Source organism: Lacerta agilis, chromosome 7 (assembly GCF_009819535.1).
Source record: "Lacerta agilis isolate rLacAgi1 chromosome 7, rLacAgi1.pri, whole genome shotgun sequence".
NCBI lineage: Eukaryota > Metazoa > Chordata > Lepidosauria > Squamata > Lacertidae > Lacerta > Lacerta agilis.
The window spans coordinates 41,935,321-41,961,965 of NC_046318.1; the positions used below are offsets into that span (position 1 = coordinate 41,935,321).

Below are 26,645 nucleotides of genomic sequence, written 5' to 3' on the forward strand. Positions count from 1 at the left end.
CATAACTGTTATTCTTTTTAAGCCCAATTAATAGAGCAGCATGAGAACAATTACACCAAAGAGCAATCATTAATGTACTCCCAGTGCCTAATGGAAATGTTTTGTCAGCAGAAACTCAGTATCTAAACTTCCAGAGTTGAGGAGCCACATCGAAGAAAGCACAACCCAAATGTGCCATTCAAAATTGCCAATGTTGAATGAAGTCTGGTCCAATTTGTCAGCCCTATGAGAACATAAGGCCATGTACATAAGGTAACCCAACCATTCCTTCAGTGGCTACTCTGTTTAGAGCAGGTTTTGGGCTGCAGCCTCTTCCTTAGAGCTCCTCTAGGGCTTGGGACCATTTTGCCTTTGTGTGGCTTGACAGAGAGCAACTTACACTTGGGACAACTCAGGCACCACTCTCTTGACTTCCCTTGCCAGTAGGGACTTGAACCAAGCCAAAAACTGGCTGGCATTGAATTCCCATCAGATCTGAATGTAAGGAAAAGCTTCCTAGAGACCTGCCTCATCATAAACTTCAATACAGTCAACATCCAGATTTGCCTCCCACAGAGAAGAATCCAGATCCTTTACAGCAGGGGAAAGTCAACAAGGTATCCTCCTAGATATTGTTAGAATGCAACTGCCAACCCCAACCAGCATAGCCAATAGTCAGTGAAGATCAGAACTGTAGTCCAATATCTAGAGGGCATCACATTGGCCTGCTCTACAGTGTCAAATTATTTGCATGCCACATATTGTAAGAGGGATTCTAGTCTATTGGCAGTAACCCCAGTGCCTTTTTTCCTTTAAAAAAAGTTTAGGGGTACTCTCTTTTTGACTCAAGAAAATCACAATTTTTTTAGTTCAAATCAGGGGAAATAAATACAGTAAATGGACAAAAGTACAAAGATTCACAAAATGTTTAGGGGTGTGCATACCCCCGCGTACCCCCCAGGAAAAAAACACTGAGTAATCCTATGACCACCTCATGCACCTGGCTGTGAGTAGGCAGCACAGTAGATCTTGGAGTCACTGAACTGCCAGCTTTAAATCTTCCAACAGCCTTCTCTCAAGGTAAGAATTTCCTCTAGTCCATCTCTTCCTTCTGTCTCCAGAGGGTTGAGAAAAGTCTACACTCTGTTAGGCCCAATGAATATTTATCAATAGGTGGTTTTTCCAATTGTTCTCTTAATTCCATACTTTCATTTCCCCTACAAAATTTATATTCTAAGAATTACCATATGTAGCAGATGTTTATTGTTCTGATTGAGAACACACTTCATTCAGAATAGTAGCCATAGCATTCTAAAGAAACGATAATGAACTTGGGTGACATTTTACAGACTCATTGGTTTATTGCAGCATAATGTTTTACAGGCAACAGCTACTCCAAATGATTCATGAAGTGGACTGATAAGGTAGAAGATATATACATATGGGTTGAGGAACACCAGAGAACAAAACAGCACAGTGAAAACAAACAATACTGAGAAAATATATCAGATCTTGATACAATACATAACTTAAATGGGAACATTAACTCACAATATAATGACATTGCGTGGTGGAGAGGCCTGATACCAAATTCAGAACTGGGCAGGAATCAACATTTTAACAGGTTCACCTACCCACCATAGGAATTGATTCCTGAATATAACAATATGCCCTGGAGATGAAACCAATAGGGCACCCTAAATTTGGGGCTTAGGCATAATTCTCCAGAATGTAACAGGTGAACACTCATGAAATGTCACCACATAGCTTTCAGCAAGGATCAGTATTGTTCTGTATCAATACCCTTCTCTCTCTCCTATCAAATTCTATGTTAGTTCTGTTGCTATTAAGTTACCATATGTATATATGGTTGTGAGTACTCTCTTATCCTCCCTCCTAGGCACCCCTCATCCCCTCTACCAAAAATTTTAATCTGGCAAAAAGGCTGTAAATTGCACATTTACAGGTAATGCTTATACCCATCTGTAAATAAACATTTATTTTCTATCCATCTTCATGGAAACAGTGTACAATTATACAACTTTAATCAAGAAAACAGAATAAAAAACCCGCACCTTTTGAACTAGGGGAAGCAAGCACCAAAATCACTATCTGCCCAAATCACTTGCTGGCCTTTTTCCATTTTCCTCTACTTAAGGTGGGTTCATCCTTTCTTCACTTTGGCCAAATGAGCCCCCACTTATTTCCAGTGTTGCTTCCTTGTTCAGTTTTAAGAACTTACAGTGCTCAACCTCTCTGTTCCACCTCTTCTTGCATGTTCCCTCTCACACCAATTCTTACTCCGTGGCTGTCACAAGCTCATCTATTGCCTTCTCTCCTTTGTCTCTGCCTCCCAGTTGCTGCTTTTGGCAGCTTACGCCATGCCGCCCTCCATTCCATCTTTCCTTTTCCTTCCTCAAACCATTTTCCTCTCCTTCCTCAAGGCCCAATTTAAGAAAATCTGTTCCTGAACAATTCTGACCTTCCTCATGGTCTCCCTTGCTACAACCCAACTCTTAATTTGTTGTCAGTCTTCTCTGGCCATCCTCATCTCTTCATCTAATTAAGAGTCCATGCTACTTCTGTTTAGGGATAGCACAGTATCACTGATTTCCAAAGAGTGCAGAGTAAGCTTGACAGGTTTTTACTACTAATCATGACTTAATTATAAATTAAAATATATGTAAATATTCTCTTTTAAGAGCTGTGTACCTGGTATAATTTCCTTTTGATGAAAGTCATTATGTGCTTACTAAATGGGATTTAACAATTCACATATCAAAATAAATTCTTCAAAGTCCTATGAATTTTTTTCTACTTTACCCTGTATTAAAATGTAGTATGACATTATAAAAAAGTAATTAATTTTTTTATCAAGTTTGTATCAGATTTAAATATGCTGACAGTTATCTGTTTGTAAAGCATCATAATTTCCCAAACTTCCTAAGAAGTGTATTCTGGAGAAAAATACCACAGTCATTTTCAAAATAGTTCTTCCATAAATTAGTTTTATTTTGTATTAAATGAGCACGAGTCATTACCATAGTAATAACAGATATGTTTATTACATATCTATTAGTGTGGCTTTCAATACCACTTTAAACATGCAAATCGTCATGTAGACGAATCAGTTTTCCAGTGCTTCTTATTTAATACACAACTGCAAAGCCGTTATAAGTTACTGAAGAGGTATTTGGTTAAAAAATAAAATAAGCCATACTGTTCATACCACAATAATATTCCTGCTACAAAGCAAGAGCTTAAAATGTATTCAATTCCTGTATTATCTGGAATTTTTAAAGTGTTCTAGGTGTTTCAAATTTGTGGTACAAGCATTTGTTACTTTTTGTATTTATGATTAAAATCTCTCTTGGTAACAGGCAATTTCATTTAAAATTGTACACATGAAAATGGAACTAGCTTCTACAATACTTTGATCAATAAAACCACTGACACATAATAGGTATTTGAGATTTCTACACTTATTTGACATGGCAGTAAAATAGATTAAGGCACTAAAAGGGCAACATCCATTAAAAGTGTTCTAACAATAATTTACATTTCAAACAGTGCATACATTTTGTGGGGTGTATTTGCTATAATTAGCACTTCAAATTGTTAATGCAATATGTTATACAAATTATAGAAAAAATATGTACCAAAATATGCTTCCAAACTTGGTTGTTTTAACTTCGTTTCTAATGCCTCTAGAAGTAAAATTCTGTATGGCTTGGCAACAATGCATAGATTACATGTAATTACTCATTTTCTCCCCCTTTACAAATATGCAGAATCAGTATTTTTAACACCTTGAGCTGTCATGATGAATTATTAGCATTAACAACAATGCAGAAAAGGCACAAGTGATTATATTTGTTTTCAAGCAAATTTTGCTGTTTTCTGCACAACTTCGAGTCTTCAAAGAAAATTCAGTCCTTCTCAGTTTGAGATACCTTCTTTCTATACTCATATTTGTGTGCTTATCTTGATATAAATATCCTTCCCACAGGGTAAATAGTCCTCTTATTCTCATTGATACAAGAAAAGCTCACTGCATTCCATCATGATTAGCTGGTGGTTTTATTTTTTAGAAATCCAAAAAGGCAGCAGTTTAAACTTATTTCTAGCTAAGCTTTATTTGCTTTTACTTGCATTACATAGTAATAATTAATCTAATCTACCTTAAGGCAAACCCGCAATAAGACACCCTCAGCGTGCTTTTTGTGCCAAAGCAAGGAGGAGAGAGTAATAGCAGTCTTAGCCCTGAAGCCAGTGATAATTGCATTGGAACAAACAACCAGTCTGCACTGCCCTGTATGGTGGGAAAAAAGCACAGCTTTCTCAGACTCAGCCAGATTCCATGGAGTGCTGCATATATTGTTAACTGGAAAGAAAAAGAAAAAGACACCATTAGAATTGCCTCATTTTTCATTATGTCATTTAGTTTAACAGGTCAACAATATTTAAAATATTGTTCAGGAGTTAATGTACCTGAGGCATGTTAGAGCAGTGTTACATTTGATATTCTGCATACAATGGAACATTAGTGGAGATTATCCTATGTACATATTGAACATTTTGGTATTTTATGTTTCTGGGTTTTTTTACTGTGTGCATTTGTGTTGAGAAGCTGCAACTGGCAGCAGATTCCCAATGTATGATGGTAAAAATGTAAACTTTGCTATCAATTGCAAACTACACACAGGTCCCATTAGCCGCCTGCTTGCAATGTGAAAATTCACTTACCTGAATGTAAAGAATTATGCCCAAACCTCGCTATACACTCCATAGATTCAGATAATCAAATATAATTAGTATTTCTGGTAATATCACAACACAAATGAAATAATACAGAATCCTGAATATCTTTATATATGCTTTATTCATTAGTACGACTCACAGAGCTGTGCCTAATCTAGGATCAAAGTTTGTTTTGGGGCTTCTTAAAAATAACATTTCTATACTGCTTCAAAATGAAAAGCTACCAAAGTGGTATACAGTAAGATAAAATAGAACATATGGTATTGGTAAACTAAAAGCAATTTATACCATTTCTACAATTATACAATCAATATTCCATAAACTGACTGGGTCACACTTCAAGGAAAGCCTAATGAATAGATACAGTGGTACCCCGCTAGACGAAAATAATTCGTCCCGCGAAAATTTTCGTCTAGCGGGGTTTTCGTCTTGCGGAGCGGCAATGGGAGCCGCGCTCCGCAAAACGAAAAAAAAAAAGACGAAATTTTTTCGTCTTGCGAGGCAGCCCCATAGACTTTTTCGTCTAGCGGGGCTGCCTCCCGCTAGACGAATGCTTTCGTCTAGCAAGTTTTTCGTCTAGCGAGGCATTCGTCTAGCGGGGTACCACTGTATCAAGGTGCTAGGTGCTTGTCTAATTACTGTTTGTAACTCGTTACAGAGGGCTAGAGCTGTGACACTAAAAGCCCAGTTCTTAGTGCACACTAAGCACATTTCTGGGGCATGCAGTATTCTCAGGAGTGCTCCATTTCAGGAACGCAGCTGCCAGGCAGGGATATATGGGGCAAGGCAGTCCCTTAAGTAACCTAGTCCCATGTTGTTTAGGGCTTTAAATACTAAAAGCAAAACCTTGGAACTTCAGTTTGTAGGATACTGGCAGCCAGTGCATCTTCCTCAGCAAATATGTTCTGTTGTGTTGATGGTGTGCCCCAGTCAACAACCTAGTCGCTGCATTCACTAGTTGCGGCTTCCAGACTAAACCCAAGAGAAACCTCAGAGCACATTCCAATAATCTGATATTACCAATGCCAAGATCACAGTTGCCAAGCTATCTAGGCCTGGAAACAGGTGCATCTGTCTTACTGCTGAAGCCACCTGTGCCTCAAGTAACACAGAAAGATCCAGGAGTATCCCCAAACTACATACCTGTTCCTTCAGAAGTGTAATCCCATCTAGAAAAGGAAACCCAGACACAGAAACCGCTCTCTCTCTCACATTATTATTGGCCCTCATCCAGTCCCCTACTCCACCCAAACAGTGGTCCAGAGCCTCTACAGTCACTCCTGATTCAGATGTTACAGAAAAAGAGACACTTCACTCCAAATCCCCTGATGACCACAGCAGCTTCATAGATGTTAAGCCACCAGAAACAAAGCTGATGGGAGAGAGGGAAAGATCTTGGAAAACAAAGGCTGATGGGAAAGGGCAATAAAAAGGGGGAAAACACAGACACTAGCCTGAGAAGGATAAGCGGGAGCAACAACAAATGGTACTGAACTCGAGGAAGGCAGGAAACAAACGAGTATAGAATCATGGCAGCAAAAGCCTATTTCCAAAGCTCTTGTTCCTGCCTTGACCAGAAGGTGGAGCCATAACCCAGCTAGCAGAAGGCAAGTAACAATACTTATAATTTTGCTGGTTGTTGGCATCTGTCTTATCAGGAGACAATGGAGGAGTGCGCCTTTGGGGTTGAAACCAAACCGTTGGAAGAGTTACAGCTCCTGCTTACTTATCATTTATAATCCTTACAACAGCCCTGCAATAAGACTCAGAGTATCTTGCTTCAGGCCACCTAGTGAATTTGTGGAAGATCCATAGAATTGTAGAGTCGGAAGGGACCACAAGGGCCATCTAGTCCAAACCCTGCAATGCAGGAATCTTTTGCCCAATGTGGGGCTCTAAGATTAATAGTCCTATGCTCTACCAACTGAATTACCTCTGTTGCCACTGGGATAAGATTTGAATTGAATTGATTTGTAGACCAGTAGTTATTATGCAAACTTACTTAACATCAAGAATGTGAAATAAATGTCAAGGACATCTATGGTTATAAAATATTGGATCCAACAAGTGACATGAGGATGCAAAATTGATAAAGATGCACAAGTCTAGTACTTGGATGGGAGAATGCTTAGGAACCCCATTAAGTTGCTCTGGCATTCCTTAAGAAAAGCAGGCTAAATTAGACTAACAAATAATAAAGAAAGATGTAGCAGAATATACTTTTTATTTGTTCTCTCTAGGAAATATATTAAGGCAGTAAAATTAAAAGAAATCTTGTGAAACTGCCATCAAATGAGAATATTTTCCCCATTCCCTTTTTTTGAATATTTTTTGTTACCTAGGAAATGAATACCGGTATATTTAGCTATGTCCAAAGTTAACACAGACTTTTCTCAAATTAGGCAGTTGTGGATAATAAAGTGTACACCTTCACCATCAGAATAGAGAAGTGTTAGAGAGCACATGAGGGAAATGCACTTATTCCAAGAATGGATTCCACCACCATGGCATATTCTACACAACATAATTGTGTTATGAGGATATGCATACTGTTTTGTTACCAACAGTATCAAGAGAAGAAAGCATAGAGCTGACAAAGAATCCGACCAAATGATAGCCAAGATCAAATAAAGCCACAGACATCTCCAAAATGACAATCTGAGAAATAATATAGTTTTCTCATTCTAAGAAAGCTCCTCCTTCATTACTAGAAGAAAGCAATTCTGCTTTCTTACTACTGCCACATGACAAGTAGCAGTGGGTTCAAAAGCAAAGGCTACTCACCAGTAACTTGAGTTTTCTGAATGGGTAATGTCCCCCATAGATCCATACTCCTTTGACCTATTGAAATTTAGAAATGAACATTTCACGACTATTTCTGATGCGCTGAGGGTTCACTGTGCACTCTATACGAAAAATGGTGCCCTAGGAGAAGTGATCTGAATGCTAATAGCAAATAAAAGGGAAGACCTAGACCAAAGTTTCTAATAAAACAGTGGAAAGAAGGGGGGGTGAATTGCTTTAACAAGAAGAAAATTCCCCCTTTTTCTGCTTAAATGGAAATTTTATGCCTCTCAATTAAGGATTAAAGAGACTGTAATTTCTAAATGTTCAGGACCTAAGCAATGAAATTCACAGATGAAGGATCAAAAAGTAAAGCCAAATTACTTTGCAATAAAAGAAAATCTTTAAAAGAACTGGCATTTCTAAAACTATAGATCATGGTTGTTTTTGAAGAAAGAGAGATTATTTTCTGTCTGAGTCAACTGTTCACTGCATAACTTCTATTAAGTATGTGCATTTCTGATAAATGATACATAGTGTATCTTTTCTTACTGTTCACATATTTAGTATTTATAAACAAATTATAACATCATGCTAAATAAATGAACTAAGAAATGAAATATCCATCAGAAAATAAAATAAAAATCACTGACAAGGGTATTAAAATAGCTCCAGGAAGAATGAAATTAATTTTACAAAACTAGAATGTATTAACTAGCTCTAAACATGTATTTATTTCTTCCCCTGCTCTCAAAATGCTCAAGATAGCCTAAACTTCAGGCAGCCATAACAAGATTGTACAACCAGAAGCAGCATAGCACATTGCTAATAAAATAAACCCCATCCACAGCATAATATATTCTGGGATGTTCAACAGGAGCAACCATAAAGAAAAACGTTTTAGAGGTCTTATTTTTAAAATGAATATATAGCCTCATATTTCCATCCGGTATTTGTGTATCTTAGTTCCAAACAAATGTGCATTTAAATCTATCTTGCTGACTTCAGCAACACTGAAGTGCTTGTGGAGCAAGATCACAGCATTTCTGTTCAATTTCTTCTACTAGTGATTTCCTGCATGTTTCAAGTTGTCTGAATGGATGTTGATAAATACCAACCTAACCAAATGTGAAAATATGAAAATGGTCTCTAAACTTCGAATTATATTTCTGCCCTTTCTGATAATTTCTACTATAGTTAAAGCTAGTTTAATAGCAATCAGAGTGAAGAGGTGAAACAAGCAAGCTAAGCCTATCACTAGGGTGAGTGCCAGATGATTTCATGCTTGAAGACCCTTGTCCATGACTAGAAGGTTGTGAATCCCAGTGAAATAGGATGAGAAATACTTAGAAAGAAATGGTGAGGACAACACAAAGTTCTCTAGTTAAAATGAATCAACATTCTGAATTTCCTCCAAAAACAATGGTGGTAAGGGAGAAACAGCTATGAATATGAATTGAAAAAGTGAAGCTACGTAGCTCTTTATCTGACTAAATGATGTATATAAGACATATATGCACTCACAGGTACATATAGAAAGATGAAGATCAGAATTCAGGATACATAATGAAAGAAAGATGTAAAACTAGAATGAATGTGCAAAAATTATACAGAATGCCAGCATTGATCCTGGCACAACTTAGCATATTTTTGCTTCCAAACAACATCTTTATTTTTTTTCTCTTCCAGAAATCAGAAAACATATCTTCTATGAGATATTTTATATTGAAATAGAGCTATATTTTTCAGCATTAATGTTATCATACAGAAATCATACATGCTCCCGGGCATGCTATCGACGTACAGGAGCTTAGCTAAAGAATACAAAACCTCTAGTACAAAGTAGGGAAGCACAAATGAAGATGTATATAAGAAAGTGTCAGATATGAGGAAGACGAATGAGTAGGGCGAACATATTTCGTCCTAGAAGAAAGATGGCTTGAAACTTAAATGAAAAAGTTAACATTGAAACTCATAATTAAACTTAACTGAGATCATATGATTTCTAAGGTTTAGGCAGCAAAATGAGCAGATGAGTTACAACAATCACAACTTAATGCCTGCATAAGGCACTCATGAAGCAAAGCTTTTGTAACAGAAAGATAAAAGATGGAATGAGAGAGAATTCTTGGTTCCTACCTGAATGGCAGGTCTCGGTCACTACAGGGCGTCACTGAGAGTTTAGTGCCACCTTGTGGTCAAAGGGTATGAACAGCAATATCCTACTTGAAGACCTTAAATACCCAAGGGAGAAGGAACCATTGTTCTCACCTGAAAGGTGTTTGTCCTTGGATGATCTAATGTTTTCAAGGTGCCATTCCCTTTTAAAAATGTTTTTTCAACTGCCATACTAGGTCTCCTTGTTCCTAAGGTTGGTCTTATGTTCTGCTGTGTACTCAGTTAGCAAGCTTTTTCTGGTGCAGTGGTTTCTTTGTTACTGTATAATTTGTGTGTGGTTTTGTTTTTGTTTTCAGCTTGCACATGAAGCAAACTGAAGCCCAAGGAGAAAACCATCTACTTCCTCTAAAGTTCAATGTTCCCTGCCTTTGAGCAGCAGGGGGAGCCAAACCCACTTGAACACTTTCAGTCACTCAAAAGATGAGAAAAGCAGTTCCTTTTAAGTCACTGTAATTTTATTTAATTACTACTCAACCTCTCCCCCCATCCCTTCTCTCTCTGTATGTACCCATCCTTAAGTGATTTCCCCCATTTTTCCATATTTGTTAATGGTTGCTTACTGTCCTTTTGAGCCTGTTTTCATCATACGTACAAGTGATTTCCAGAAGCACACACCATATCACCACAAGCTATATCCAACCAATTCATTCAAATAAATGGATTTACATCATTCATGTCCATTTATTTCAATGGATTTAATGAGTTAGTTGGATTCAATTCACTCTGTGCTTTCCATTTTTATGTGCTTCTTTTCTACATACATACTGTTGTGTTACTGGGCTAAAGGGTATAGGTAGCAAAGCAGCAGAACAATAGACACATTTAACATAGCCACACCCTTACATGTCTGATCAGCAGGCATGTACTTGGTGCTGGCAGCAAACCACATGGTGATTCCCACTGGGGCAATGGAAGAGGTAGAGCCAGTGCCGCCCAGTAGAATTATTCTCCTACAAAGCTGAAACTTTTTGCAGGCAGGAGCAGTGACAATATACAGAGCGGGTGCAAATTCTCCCCCATCCTCTCCAAGGCTGGCAGAACCATAAGGAGAAAGCAGCAGAGCATAATATGGGATAATTTTGAGATCACAGTGGATCCCAGCTATGCCATCTGCCTGTACTACAAAAAAAAAAAAACTTGAGTGGGGCAAGTTTCAAGGGCATTACACCAGACAGCTCCAGTTCCTCTTGCTAGAAGAAGATACACAATAGCAGCTTAGGAGGCAACAATGGAGAGCTTGGGGTGGGGAAAGTACAATATCCCAGCATACTGGGCAGGCACACAAGTAAAGCATTTTGCTTACAGCTCTGTGTGCAGTATCACCTATGAGCACCGAAGTAGTGCCCACAAGCAAAACCACAGGGAGGAAAGGAAATCCCCTGTAGTCCCTATACCCCACTCCAAAATCAACTCTAAAGGATTGATAAATACACCCCTGGGTGTCCACCACAGTAGGGAAGACTAATGTGATCGCTTTCTTACACCACCTCAAAAATGTAATGATTCCTCATGGGGAAACCACTGCAGTTATCCTCACGAGATTTTTCAGGATTGTCTCTGCCAAAGAATTTTAGGCATACACACCTAAAACCTTTATCAAATTCTGCTCAATTTAGAGCTTTTCTGAGTTCTCAATAGCAAATGGGAGAGGTGATGAAGCCTTTTTTTCTGACACAGACTTAGGACTGACACAAATTGGGCACCCTCCAAAGTACTTTGGACTTAGGTGGATGTTTTCTGAAGTGTTGAATCAGGGTCTGAACAAATCCTCTGGTCAGTGCACATCCCCAGTGTTGACTTCTTCAGTGTAATTAGTTTCTACTGTGTTATTTTTCCTGGGAAGTCATGCCATTTGAATATTCCAAGGAGAAGCAAAGATTTCTTGTCAGTTACATCACAGTGGGGTGGATTACTTTCTTTTGTGAGAAGGCTGATTTTTCCACTATTGAATTCCTGAGTTTATGGAGTTTTTACATTTGTCAAATATTACCATTTGAAGCATGTACCTATGGTTTTAAAAATCTACATAAAAAGCACTTTCACACAAAGGGCTAAAGAAATGGCTTGTGCATGCTAGAAATAAAACAGTGTATTAAGGATTACATGGAAGAACATTTACCAACATCAATGATATGACTTAATATCAGGATACTTTGCTGAGAACTTTGACCAGAATGTGGAATAATGCAGCAAAGAGGGGCACGGAGTTATATAATACTGAAGATCAAACTTCTATTAGTAACCAAACACAAGGCAAAATATAAGGCAACAATAAAGCAAAAACCTGGTGAAATAAATAGCAATGCATTTTAAGGGTACTACTAACATGTGCATTCTTCTTTTTAAGAGAAGTTTGTGTAAAAAGGAACATCACCATAGGTACATGAAGAATTCCAGTTGATTATATTGAAAAATAGATGCTTATATAAGACTATGAATCTCCCCAACCTCCACCAATTCCTTTGTTGATGTGACAGCAAGTTATAATCAGCTAGAAAGGCAGAGATGGAAGGGTAAGGTGGATTTGTTATGTCTATTTTAAAGACTTAAAATTGTTTTAGAGCATTGAATTTTTTATATTAATATTTACAAATATAAAAATTATAAGTATGTTATGTTCACAAACTGAATGTTTATTTTAAAAATTAAATCCCATTGTAGAACAATTTGCTCAAAATGCATAAGGATTTTCAAATGACTTCAATAAATCATTTTACATCGATATGAATTCCTGCTGTTTGTTAAACGAAAATAAAGTAAGATTTGCTGCATTTAAAAAGACAATATCTCCAGTTAGTAAATGCCCTTAACTAGGAACCAGATTTAATCAGATTTGTAAGAAGTGAATCTAGTCAACACAGTAATCTTTGGATAGGTCAGTTATTTCATATGCACATAGCTGTCAACTTTTCCCTTTTCTTGTGAGGAATCCTATTCGGAATAAGGGAGTTTTCCTTAAAAAAAGGGAAACGCTGACAGCTATGCATATGCAGACCCTCCTTCTTACAAAAAAAAAAAAAAATTAAACTTAGTCCATTCACATCTCACCTAGCTTTTCCAGACGCATTCTTAACTTTTCTGAATGACTGATTTGCTGAGGACCTTGTAGAAAGAGTTCTGGGGGAAGCACGAACAAAACTGGATGGTGGTGTCTTGGGGATCTTCTTTACTAAATGAGAAACCCATTTCTTTTGATCTTCTTGACAAGGGGCTAACAACAACATATCTCTTGCTGAAGTTACATCATAACTCACTATTAATGAGAAAAAAGAATACTGTTAAATAAAACCAAGATATAATAACATAAACATTATCACCACTGGTTGGCTAATGAAAGTACAGTATTGAAGAAACACCTCTCATTCACTGGAGGTTTCTTAATAAGAGATTTGGTGCTGATTTGTCATGGATACTTTAGTTGAGATTCCTGCATTGCAGGGGGTTGGACTAGATGACCCTCAGGGTTTTTTCAACTCTACAATTCTATGATTTTAAAATAATGTATTATGGTTGGTAGCACTTAAGATACATACATACATACAAAGATACATAGCAAAGAAATTCAGATCTTTCAAAATTAAAACTGCACTACTTAGTTGCTTAATTGGTTAATCAATTTAAAACATTACTGATTTAAGAGTTACAGAGTCACTCAGCATATTTCAATATATTTTCTAATTACTTTTAATAAAACTACATACAAACACAAGCACTTGGGTGTCCTCAAAATCAGCTGTGGGGGTTTGGGGGGGCTACAGAACAGATTTGAGGGTGGGGGCACAAGAAGAGGAGAAAAAATGTAAGTCCCATTCAGCCTGTGGAAATACACATGCAGAGCACCGGATACAACCCATAATCTAATCAACCTAGTTTGGATTGCCCCTGTGATAGAACTGCACTGAATTCAAATATAAATATAGTCACCTTACCTTTACATGGTGCAATTAATTCTTCCTTTTTATCCAAGTGATCTCTATGGCACTTAACATGGCATCGCCGACATTCTACTGCAGGTGGCGGCTTAAATACATGCCAGAGGGGCTTGGCACAAGCCTCACAGTTGGCTGGAAAGTGGTATAATGTTGGGATGAATTCATGACCTTTATGATTCAGAAAGGTTGTCTTCTCTGGTGGCTGAACTGGTTCTGCTTCCAAATCTTTTCGGCACTCGCCCTCATTGGCATATAGAATCTGAGCAAAACAAGAAAAGCATATAGTAGTATTTCATACATTTTTTTCAAAGCTGAAAAGTTATTTAAAGAAACAATGTTCAAATCCATATATGACAGTTGCTGTTACCTGGAATATTTTAGGAATTTCCTCAGTTTCCGCTCTGTAGACATCTCCCTGTGTTACTGGTCGCACATGGAACAATTTTCTGAAATTAGATCAAAATTAATCTCCCTACTGTTTAACATCAATATCCATATCTCCATTTTGGTACAAGTACAAAGTATTACTGCATTTCCTACAAAATAAAAAATTATTGAGAAGTGTGTGTATATGTAACACAGTATATGTAACAGGAAGATGCAGTTGAATCAGGGATCATAGAAGTGTATCAGGTGGTGTTAATGGGCGTTCATCTGATGTTCACACATACATATTTGCTGCAGGAAAATCTGGTATGACATGTGAACATATAAAAGTTGTGGAAATGCTGGAGCCACTCTATTTAATAATAATAATAATAACAACAACAACAACAACAATAATAATAATAATTTATACCCCGTCCATCTGGCTGGGTTTCCCCAGCCACTCTGGGTGGCTTCCAACAAAATATTAAAATACAATAGTCTGTTAAAACTTTAAAAGCTTCCCTAAACAGGGCTGCCTTCAGATGTCTTCTAAAAGTCTGGTAGTTGTTGTTCTCTTTGACATCTGGTGGGAGGGCGTTCCACAGGGCGGGTGGCACTACCGAGAATGCCCTCTGCCTGGTTCCCTGTAACTTGGCTTCTCGCAGCAAGGGAACCGCCAAAAGGCCCTTGGCACTGGACCTCAGTGTCTGGGCAGTGCGATGGGGTGGAGATGCTCCTTCAGGTATACTGAACCGAGGCCGTTTAGGGCTTTAAAGGTCAGCACCAACACTTTGAACTGTGCTCGGAAATGTACTGGGAGCCAATATAGGTCTTTCAACACCGGTCTTATGTGGTCTCAGCGGCCGCTCCCAGTCACCAGTCTAGCTGCCGCCTTCTGGATTAGTTGTAGCTTCCGGGTCACCTTCAAAGGTAGCCCCACATAGAGTGCACTGCAGTAGTCCAAGCAAGAGAAAACTAGAGCATGCACCACTCTAGTGAGATAGTCTGCGGGAAGATAGGGTCTCATCCTGCGTACCAGATGGAACTGGTAAACAGATGCCCTGGACACAGAATTGACCTGCGCCTCCATTTACAGCTGTGAGTCCAAAATGACTCCCAGGCTGCACACCTGGTCCTCCAGGGGCACAGTTGCCCCATTCAGGACCAGGGAGTCCTCCACACCTGCCTGCCTCCTATTCCCCAAAAATAGTACTTCTGTCTTGACAGGATTAAACCTTAATCTGTTAGCTGCCATCCATCTTCCAACCGCCTCCAGACACCTTCACTGCCTTCACTTGTTCTGATTTGAAAGAGAGGTAGAGCTGGGTATCATTCGCAAACCGTTGAACACCCAGCCCAAACCCCCTAATGATCTCTCCCAGCAGCTGCATGTAGCTGTTGAAAAGCATGGGGGAGAGTACCCTGAGGCACGGGGGGACAGTACCCTGAGGCACCCCACGAGATCCCACGGGCTGAACACTCATCCCCCACCACCACTTTCTGAACACGGCCCAGGAGGAAGGAGCAGAACCACTGTATAACAGTGTTCCCAGCTCCAAACTCCTCTAGACAGTCAAGAAGGATGTTATGGTTGAAGGTGCCTAGAGTTGTTCAGCAACTACTCGCTCAATCACCTTGCCCAAGAATGGAAGATTTGAGACTGGGCGATAGTTGGCCATATTGGCCACATCTAAAGATGAACATGCTCAAGTGTATCATTCTTCTGGATAGTTGAGCCTATCCAGTATGACAAAAGCTAAAATGTAACCAGTCGGACAAAAACTAAAATGTATCTCTGTATCTAAAGACATAAAAAATTAACCTTTTAAATTAGAAAATTCCCTTCTGTTATCTCATACTTATATTAGAAGTACGTACTCTATATCTAATACCATGGATGGATTAGAATGTTCTCTGTCCTGTTCGTCATTATAGAACAAAATCTTTCTGCTGCTGACCACAACATACTGAAAAAGAGGGAAAGGAAAAAGACTGTTAATACATAAAATGCAATTCTATCCACCTCCTAATTTCTCTGGATAAAAAAGAGAGGCTATTCAGGTGTAATGCAAAATCATAGCTTGACCTCTGATCCTAGTTGGGGCAAAGGATAAATTGCGATAATCTCACTCAAACTCAGATAACTATGAACACAAGGAAGGGAAGGATGGAAGATAGGGAGCATGGGGTGCACAAGCCTGAAATTGGGGGTGACATGTGAACAACCCTAGAGACAACATTAGTTAATCACTAATAAATTAGGTGATGCATATATACTGATTTTTACTCAGTTTAAATTGTTTTTTAAAAAATGTACTTGTTATTTCTATTTTATAGCAATGGGGAAATACTTTGACGTCTGCCAAAAGATTTATATTTTTCAAGCTTTGTTTAATTCAAAAATATGCAGATAGAAGAAATGATAACTAGATGGCCTGGGTTGTTTTTTTGTACAGCATAAATGGTTTTACATAACCAATTATTTTTCAGCATGTGTGTGTGTCTTAGTAAGCATTGTGTCTTAGTAAGCATCAAACGTTTTCTACCCATGCTTTGGATGTAAGCTGTATAATTTAATATCTGATTTGGCTTATGCTTCAAAAGAAAATAGAATTCTTAAATACCTGCTTCTTCCATCCATGACGTTTTATATTTCCTTTGTTTGGTATTGAAAGCCAGCCCTCCATTCTTGACTCTGTTGGGGGACATATTAGGAAACATTTTAATAACAGAGAACTATAAGAAAATAAATTTCATGCAGCCATTAGCAATTACCAAATAGACTGCTGAAGCAGGAATAACAGCCACAGCTAAATAAAAAACAGGATTGAAGCATTTTTCATGCTTAGTCACAAATTCATTTTCCATGGCAATAAACCTATTGCAGGATAAGCAGCAAAAGGGTTTACAAGGGTAACATCAAATACTGTTTCAATGGCAAAGTTTTGAAACAGCCAGACCAAACTTTGGTCTGAAAATGGTGGTATAGCATGAATCATAGTATTATTAAAGTTTTGACATAAATATAATGTAACACTAGGAAAGGGAAGATGAAATACTAAGCATAAAGGTATAGTAACTGAAAGCCACAGTTCACAAGAAACAGAAAAAGCAGGAGAGCAAACACAAAGTACCCACTTGTCCCATTACTCACAGAAGGTAAGAATAGAAGAGAAATAAATAAGGAATGCAGGAAGAATCAGCTAGATATAAAGAATAAGAGAGAAGCAGTTTATTTAGTTTTCATACAACAATTTTTAGTCTGTGGTAAGATTACTACATAATCATATAAAAGGCTAAAGGTTCTCTAAATGTTTATAAAAAGGACTGATGTTTGTATCACCAAATTTCATTACAAGTAACTGCCAGCTGCCGATATTCTAACCTGGGGCAGGGAAAGAGAACCCTGCCACATGTATCCCAAATTCTGCATACTGTTTTAGAACCAAGTGTTGACTGAAAAATATTATTACTATTAAATTTATGTTCTGCCCTTCATCCAAAGATTATAGGGTGGTTGACAACATAAAAACACAAAATATTAATCATCACCATCTTCACAAAGGCAAACACATTTAAAAGTCTACAGATTTTTTAACAGCCAAAGGCCTGGTTAAAGAAGAATGTTTTCACCTGGTTCCTAGCAGTAAAAAAATCATTTTGTACTTGGTGCAAGTTTAATGACAGGGTACTGTGGCTGAGAGCTAGTGACCTCTGATTACACAGTGAGTCTAGGCTAAAGTGGGACTTTTAAGCCCAGGCTGGGGTTCTTTATTTTCAGCTGTACTCCCCACTGAAACTCTCAATATATTATAAACAAAAAATGAACACCGATTCCAATCAGAATTAATTCTTAGTATGCAGAACCACTATCTGGAAAGATGCTTATACATCGCAATAGGAAGACAGAAAGAGATAGCAAGCCAGAGTTAGGAATGAAAGCTGTTGCTTTTCAATATGAAATCCATTAAAGAACACAATACATAACACTATTCATGAATTCTGCTCACACAAGAAACCAGCGCATGAGCAGGGCTGTGCCAGGTAGTCGTGCCCCCAACATCATGTGCACCAACTACCCCTGCTCTCTGGCATCTGCACATACAGCACAAATATCTGTGCGGATGGAGCCTTTGTGCACACAGCTGACTTCCATGTGATCTGGAACCCCTCATAACTGAGGTTCAAGATTGTGCTGAATTCTTTACAAGTACAACAGTACACACAAAGGCTTTGTCTTGACATATATTTACACTGTATGCTCAGGCACCAGGAGGCAGGAATACTCAGCATACACAAAGTCGGTGCATGAGCTTTTCAGATATTCAGCACCACCCTGCTTCCCTTTCACATGTCAAGGGGTTGTTGTTTTAGGCGGTACATGGCGGTACATTGTACCGCCACCTCTTTTTCGCCTCCTCCTCCACCGCTTCCCCACAGCCATTTTAGACCAAAGTGGGTCTACCACAAAGTGGTGCAGCTAGAGTGGCCATCTTTCTTACTCCTCCATTCCTTGACTAGTAGGCCGCTCCAGGCACGCCACTTTGTGGTAGAGGAGGACTGTCCTCCTCTACCACAAAGTGGCGTGGCTAGAACGACCTACACCTCCTCCTTTCCTTGTGTGTGGGCCGCTTTAGCCACACCATTTTGTGGTAGACCTGCTTTGGTAGGTAACGCCTCCAAGGGTGGTAGTGTGTAAGAAGCAGTGGCAGAGGAGGAGGAGGCAGGCAAAGGGGTAAGGGGTGGATGTACCGGCAACTCGTTTTTTTCAAATAAAGCACTGCACATGTCTAACTTCTGAATAGGGCTAAAGAAGATAAACAATATGGTGGAGGAATCAGAGAAGATAGCTGTAGTGTTCAGTCTCTAGGAATCCAATCCTAAATGCACTTCACTGGAGACTATAAATTTAGAATCTGGCCATATCGGGTGAATCACATGTAAATAAGCAGAATAAATATTTAAAACTTGAACTGTTCACATTACAGATTTTGATGTGAAATTATAATCTATATATTGTTTTCCCTATCTTTCCTTACCTCCAGGTTCCTGTTATATAGGTTTTCCCATCTAATACTTTTTAAATAGAACTGTCAACCAAGTTAGAAATAATGAGGTAATTAATCCCTCGGCCATTCTGTCCACTATTAATTAAGTTGTTTCATTTTTAATATTATTATTTTTTGTCTGTGACTGAGCAGAAAGGACTTGCAATGTGACTTCACCTTCCTGTTCTCCACCCTGCAGCCCTCTGTACACCCTCAAAGTCTGCTCCAGAGAGTTGGGGGATCCTCCAGAGCAGATTTTGGGGGCATGCAGGGCAAGAAGGAAAATGAAAATGAGTGGAAGTCTGCTACTGTCATGCAGACTTTATTTAATTAATTTAAACAATTAATCAGTTAGAAGACACGTGGCAACACACTAAGTTTAAAAACATAAAATAATATAAACTGAAATGACCCCAATTAATTTTGTTATCAAGAATCAGAAATCAATTCAATCTTGATTGTCAGTTATTTTGATATACAGTAATTGTAAAAGGGGAGCTAAGAAACAGGTACTTTACATTTGTCAGGGCTTTATTCTTTGCAGTTGTTAGATCATACATATAAATATAATGAAGATTTTTTTAAAATCCATATCACAAAACATGGTATTAACAGACCTGTAGCTAAAAAAAATTCTACTGTGACAGTACATGTAAGGAAGTGGACTTGTTAATTATTTGTGCAATAAAATATAATCCACAGTAAATCTACTCTAACTAAACAATATGGTAAATGCAGATATCACATCTATAGCCACTGTATAAAAAAATGACAACTTGCAAGCTGCATACTAAGAGGAATTATCTAAATGGGAATTCAAGTTTGTAAATTTTCCCTACAGAGAAGTATGCAGAGAATGTTGCATCCTGCCTTTAAACCATATTATCCTCTATCTACAAAAGAAATGTAAAATAATATAGCCAACGGTGTTTTTTTTTAAAGTGACAGCTTATCTATATATAGAAGAAAAGCCTGGTGAACAAGATGCATAAACAGTAAATCTATGCCTCTTACCTATAACATTTCCATCAGTGTCATCTGGCGGAAGGCTGGCAACACTAGTTGAGTCCATGCCTAGTTGTAAGTCATTAATTTTACTGCGCAGTTGTTCTATATCGCTTTCCTTGCTATCCAACTGCATCTGAAGTTCGTTCTTATGTGCAGACTCTTCTGCAATTTGCTATAATCAGTAGAAAATGTGGGGAATATTATTTGTGTGAATTAATTTATTAAGAACACAAGGTATTAAAATTCAAATTGAGCCAAACAAAATGTTCATTATTTGCAGATCTACCATCACAAACTTGCAGAAACAAAATTATTTACTAGTATACAATATCATCACTGGCCAGTTTGAGTCTCTTAAATGAGAGATTTTCCAGTTTTTGGTCAGGTTTAACACCAGTTTTGGCACAGAAACTGCCTTGGTTGCTCTGTTAGATTAACTTTGTTCTGCTACTTCCTCGTGCATGACAGTAATCATTTGAAAACTCTTTAGCTGAACAATGTACTCCACAGCAGAGTTTAGACAGACAAGCCGAGTATTGAACACCATTTCCTTCTCATATATGTTAGCTTTTAAGCAGAAAACCATCAGTGAATGTATTTGACAGGACTATATAAAACCAAAAGAAAAAAGGGGAAAGGTCTTACCGCTTGAATTTCATTAAGCTCCTTCTGGTATTTTATTACCATCTGATTAAATTTCTCTTTTTCTTGGTTAAGTTCCAATTGTAACTTCCGATTTTCCTTCTCTTTTTTCTTGTAGTCCTGCATGTTTACTTTCTTTCTATCTAGCTTAAAATCTTTGCGATTCATAATTTCAGCCAGTTTGTTGACAGCCTGTTATGTATCAAATAAATATGCACAAATTTGAATAGACATAAAAAATATTAGCACATATATGGTCCCCACCCTCTTGGAATTATTCTAACCAATGATAACATTTGAGTCTTGCTCACAAATTAAACATTTTACAAAGCATGATCAATTAGTGAAATAAATATATGGATCTCATATATTTCTATGGGTCTAAGCCATTTAACCCATTATTCTTCTCGAGCTATGTAGGGAAATACTACCACAACATGACCCTATCATTCAAAACCTATAAACATAAGTGGTTGCCTTATGCTGAACCAGCCCATTGGTCCATTTAGTCAAACACTGTCTACTCTAGCAACAGCACTTCCCAGCTCTGCTACTAGAGACCCTTTAACAAGTTCAGACCTGCAGGAACCAAGAACTAAAGTCTATGCTTTACAATGCCACAAAGCAGCCAGCCTTGTGGTTTATTGTGAATTCCAGAGAGATTTGCCTAAGCTCCATTTTGCATTTTCAAGATACAGAAAAGGATGTAGCACTGAGAAACTCTGCTTCCAATTGTTACTTTTCATACTGGTTGTTAAAATGTTCATTTATTTGATATTTTATGTAATTGTCTTATTGTGATGACTGCTTATGATTTTTATATTTTGGACAAAATTTAACCTTGATACCACATTTTGTAGGACCACAGCTAAGACGAATGGGGAAATGCTGTAGGTGTATAATCATAATTGAAACCTTTCATCCTTGTTTGTAGTGAAAACATCATAACATATGAAGGGCTAATAAAATCTTTCAGAATGTAGTTTAACACAGCATCAAAAGAAAAGACAAATACCTGTGTTTTAAGGGTTCTTTCAGTGTTCAAGTTCTTTTCATACTGCATTTTTATGGTATTTATTTCTTCTTCTTTTTTCAATATATAATCTGTTGACAATATTAAGAATTGAGGTTAAGCAAGGCCTTTTATGACATCGAAATAACTGCACCTTACTTGGTTCCCTCCCCCATCAATCATTATTTAATTTTTATTAATGTAACCAAATGGTTATGCCAGTGCATATTCATTCTGGAATGATTCAATATGTGTACTCTTAGGATGATTTAGTCAGATACCACCCTGTTTATTTGTTTTATGAGAAGCTTTATATCCCTCCTTTCCACTATGGTGTCACATAAAAATAAAGCAATCAATCAAAATACGAATTTCAATTACAAAAAGGCAGAACACAATCAAATTATGGATTGGTCCGGTGCCTAAATGAAATTAGAAGAAACTATTCTAGGTATTAGATAAAAACTAAGACCTCAGAAAATTACCATCTAGGATGGTAATTGAGAAATTTAAGTACACTTTTTTCATAACTCATAATCTTTTTAATAGAAACAATTTAGATCAGGGGTGCTTAACCTGTAACCTCCTGAATGTTACCCACGCTGACAGGGGCTGATGGGAGTTTTAGTCCAGCAATATTTGGAGGACAAAAGGTTAGCCACCCCTGATTTAAATGATACTGCCAATAATTCTTCTTAAACATCTTCATTTATAATAAAGAGCATGGCTCCTCCATACCTCAACAGTTAGATTTCAAACTTTTAGCTCATGTTCTAGCAGAACAGAGATTGTTAAACTGTACACTTTACTGCCTAGGACATACCGGGCCAGTTCTAGACTTGCCTACAGAAGAAGTCCACTAGCAAAAACGGACACAAACAACAGAATACAGCCATCTTACAAAGGTCAAGAGCAACAGCTAACACCAGGGGTCGGCAACCTAAGGCCCATTGGCCACAAGCAGCCCACGGGGGTTGTTTAACCAGCCCATGAGCTGCCCTCAAACTGAGCCGCCCGCTCGGTGAGTCCCCATGCGCTGGGCTAAACCGGCACAGTGTGGCACGGGGACTCCCTTCCACAATGCCGGAATCGCGTCTGCACAGACGCAGGCCCCGAAAATTGTGGGCGTGCTCTCATGCATGCACACAATCTGGCCCACAGAGGGATCTCCACTGGAATGAACCAGCCCAGGTGAGGTAAACCTTGCCGACCCCTGGCTAACACCAAATACCACCTCGGACAAAGGCAGGAAATAGACTGGAGTTGAGGACTTCAAGCCACTTACAGTTACTTCCTCAACTTGGTGCATTTCCTGCCTTCAGACACTAGGAGCCCTTCTGTTTCTGGAAAGAGGTGTTTGGACCTAACCCACTGAGAACTGCCCTCCATGTATAAAAGGTTTTGACATATTTCAAAATTAATCTTTTATGGTCATTGATATGGAAATCATCACATACCTTCCTCCAGTTTCTTAATCTTCTCATTTAGTTCAGAATTTTCTTTTGTTAGAAATGCCACATCCTTGGTTAATGTATTATTTGTTTCTTCAAGCTAAGCAAGATGGGGAAGGCTTTGTTAAACCACTGACATCAATAAGCACATTATAAATGCTTGACTAGTACAAATTTGTCATCTCATAATTTATCATTTTAAAAATCTGGACTAGTTTCTGCAGATCTTTTCTCTACTAGACATATTTTATGATGTGTGAAAAGATCACATACAGTGCTTTGCTATGTAAAGAAACTTTAGAAAACTTAACAGCGATTCAAATACAGTGGTACCTCAGTTTTTGAACCTAATCCATTCTGGAAGACCATACGAGTTCTCAAAATTCAAAACAGAAGCCTCAAAACTGAAAACTCAAGACAGAAGCCACGTTTCCGGTTCAACTTCCAAGGTGTGTTCGAAAACAGAAGCATTTACTTCCGGGTTTATGGCATTCGAGCTCTGAAATGTTAGTCAATGGAGACGTTCGAAAACCAAGGTACCACTGTATGTCAAGGCAAGGGAACTGCCATGAACTAGCAGGATGCTGCTGAGTTTGCACTTGGTGGGGGGAGTGGGGGGGGGGGAGTCTGACTAGGGCAAATGGGGAAGTTATTTGTGGGAACCTGTACCAACCAGGAGGCAAGAGTCAAAGCCAGGGGAAGCTACAGAGCTAGAGGGAGAGGAAGAAAAGACAGGTCAGGCAAGTGAAGGGCTGGGTGCTTCCCACCCTCTCCTGCACCAATGCCTCCCAGAACCAGGAGAGAATTGAAGTAGGAAGAACTGAGGCAGCTCACTCACAGGTGTAGTATCCGGTAGCGTGTGCATAGCCTGTTGGGGAAGATAAATAAGCTACTGGAAGAGGCATGGTCCCTCTTTCTGCAACTGCTCCATAGACCACAGACCTGGGAATAGCTGTCTAGACACTAAACATGTGTGTCATGTACCACATTTTTCCATGTATAAGATTAGGTTCCCCCCCCCTTAAAAAAATTATGTCAAAAATGTGGGGGCATCTTATACATGGAGGCCATTCCCCCCCCCATTTTCTTAAATCAGAGTCCTCAAAAATAGGGGGTGTCTTATAGATGGAAAAATGCAGTTTTTAATAGGTTTTTTTCGGCTGAGGAACACCCCTGACAGCTCGGACACGTATGTAAAATATGGAATGGCTTTTCCTATAATTTCAAGGAAGGAACCAATTTGCATATGTAGTCTTTTGTATGTATGCCTCAGCTCCCTTTGCTGAAATCAGAAAATTAGCCTTACCATGAAGTGCCCTTCTGTTCAGTGGGAAATGGAAGCACACATGAAAGGGTTAACTCTCTCTCTTGAGGCATGGTCAAAACTTGAAAAGCACTACTGGCTGGCTGGAAGGGGAGTTAACCCTGTTATGTGTTCTCCATTCTCCACTGCAGAAAACAGAACTTCCAGTGCACATCAGAGCAATACGTACCACTGGAATAATATTTTAAAGCAATATAAAATAGAGGATTCATAGATGTTTTCAATACAAGATAGTAAGTTGTGTTGTAATGTGTTTATTGCACAGTAACTTACCCGGCTTACAATATTATCCTTATCGGCAATTTCTTGTCTGTTTCGTGATGCAGCTTTCTTGCTCTCCTGAGTCAATTCAAAATACTGCTCTTCAAGGAGAGCTCGGGCCAACTGCTCAGATTCAGCTTTTGTTTCAGCCAGATCTAACTGTGCAGCAAGAGTTTCTCTACAACAAAAAGTTAATTTTTTTTCCAAAGTAGTAATGTGTAGTGTTTAAAGGCTAAGACTGCAGAAAACCAGTCACTATCTCCCAGGCTAACCTCTCATAGAGTTGTTGTGAAAACAAAATGGGGTGGAATTATATTTGCTACCTTGAGCTCCTTGATGGAAAGGTATGAAATAAATGTAGCATATAAATTATACATACTTTCCCCAAACAAAATATGAGCCATGTTGTCTTTTTAATAAAACAAAATAAAACAAAAAGTCTGTTCCAGAGAACACAGGTGCTATTACAGGGGAAAAAGAGCAAGGCCTTCTTCTCATGTCCCTCTGTATGTTACAAACATTAATTTTTTTTATTTGCTTGCAGAACTAAAATTTGTGTCAACATATACTGTGTCCACAATATTCTAGAATATGCTGTTCTGCTCTGTCCTAACTTGAGAGTAAAAACAAAAAATGTACAGTTTTTATTCAAGTACAACCTTGTATACCTACACTTCTAGCATATGTAATGTCCTACTATTACCAATTTTTATGAAGATAAAATTTTATTTCTAGGCAAAATTAAAAACACACTGTATGCATTCTTGTGAGAAACATGAAACAGAAATGACTCCACAATTAGAGGGGTTGAGTACATGCTTCACTTTCTAATTAAAATAAACAGGTGCTTAATAATGGAGAGATTGTGCTTCTAACATTTACTTACTTTTCATTTTGTAATTCCTGTATTTTTTTCTGAGTTTCTTTATTCTTCTCCTCAATTTCTTCTTTAAGTTCTTTAACCTGAGTTTTGTATAGAGTCTGTAAATAAAAACAACAACAAACCCAACTCTATCATATTGTGCTCAATAATATGTCTAACCATTCAGACATTCTTTATTACAGGACACAATGTTGCGTATGTAATAAAAAATACTGGCACATTATTTTCTACCTACTGCATATTCTTCTATTATTTTGAACATTTATAAACACTTTGTAGGTATTGTCAGAGATTTGGGCAGAGGAGGAAGAGTGGTGGAAGCTGCCTCCCCATCCTGACCCTTCCAGGGAGGAGGAAGAGGAAGACACTGTAGATTTACAACTGTGGTTTGTCGGAGGTCACAGCTCAGGGGCAGATGAGGGGGAAAGTTGAGAAATAATGGGAGAGGAGCAGCAGGCAGAGTCGGAGCAGCAGCTGGCTGACATGTCACTAGAAAGCATTCCAGACCCACCATCTCACAGAACCCAGCAGGCCTTAAAAAGTAGGAGAGCAAAGAGCTCAAAGACAGAGGGCACATAGTGGCACCCGTAGAGGAGATGAATAATAATAATAATAATAATAATAATAATAATGAGGAAGTGCAAGAGAAGGGAGGGTGATTCACTTGGGACAACGCCATTATCCTAGAGGCTGGGTTCTATAGCCTCTCTTTGTAAAGTTTGAAATAAAAAACTTTTCCTTGTCTTCATACTTCCCTAAGCAATCAGCCAGGAATCAATGACAGCACCCTGACAGCTAAAGGCAATATCTCAAAAATGTTTAAAATATGATTAAACAAAGCAATAAAGCAAGCAACAGAGAACAAGTCTATAAATTCCTATAAAATCATAACCTTCACCAAAACTACAATGATATGCTCCAATGTGAATTAAGTCAGATGCATCACTGCCCAGTCTAGTGCATGGAAGGCTTCCAGGTGAACAATCTGGTTCCTTCCTACCTGTAATGTGGAC

General features: G+C 38.3%; 1 protein-coding gene across 3 annotated transcripts in view; it reads right to left on the bottom strand.

Annotated features, from left to right (window-relative positions):
- Positions 1-3,962: 3,962 nt before the first annotated feature.
- ROCK1 (Rho associated coiled-coil containing protein kinase 1) overlaps positions 3,963-26,645 on the bottom strand; it is a 59,392-nt gene continuing 36,709 nt past the window's right edge. The window contains exons 22-34 of one of the 3 annotated variants that reach the window (XM_033155004.1): positions 25,636-25,730; positions 24,762-24,927; positions 23,171-23,264; positions 21,717-21,805; positions 20,705-20,893; positions 20,066-20,231; positions 16,628-16,698; positions 15,882-15,970; positions 14,002-14,080; positions 13,632-13,893; positions 12,751-12,955; positions 7,525-7,581; positions 3,963-4,363 (exon numbers count right to left, since the gene is read on the bottom strand). In XM_033155004.1, coding sequence (XP_033010895.1) covers positions 4,360-4,363; positions 7,525-7,581; positions 12,751-12,955; positions 13,632-13,893; positions 14,002-14,080; positions 15,882-15,970; positions 16,628-16,698; positions 20,066-20,231; positions 20,705-20,893; positions 21,717-21,805; positions 23,171-23,264; positions 24,762-24,927; positions 25,636-25,730 — 1,566 coding nt within the window. In that variant the 3' untranslated portion in view covers positions 3,963-4,359. Of the gene's footprint in view, positions 4,364-7,524; positions 7,582-12,750; positions 12,956-13,631; positions 13,894-14,001; positions 14,081-15,881; positions 15,971-16,627; positions 16,699-17,157; positions 17,207-20,065; positions 20,232-20,704; positions 20,894-21,716; positions 21,806-23,170; positions 23,265-24,761; positions 24,928-25,635; positions 25,731-26,645 lie in introns of those variants that run through there. The other 2 variants (XM_033155005.1, XR_004427029.1) reach the window with 2 other exon arrangements.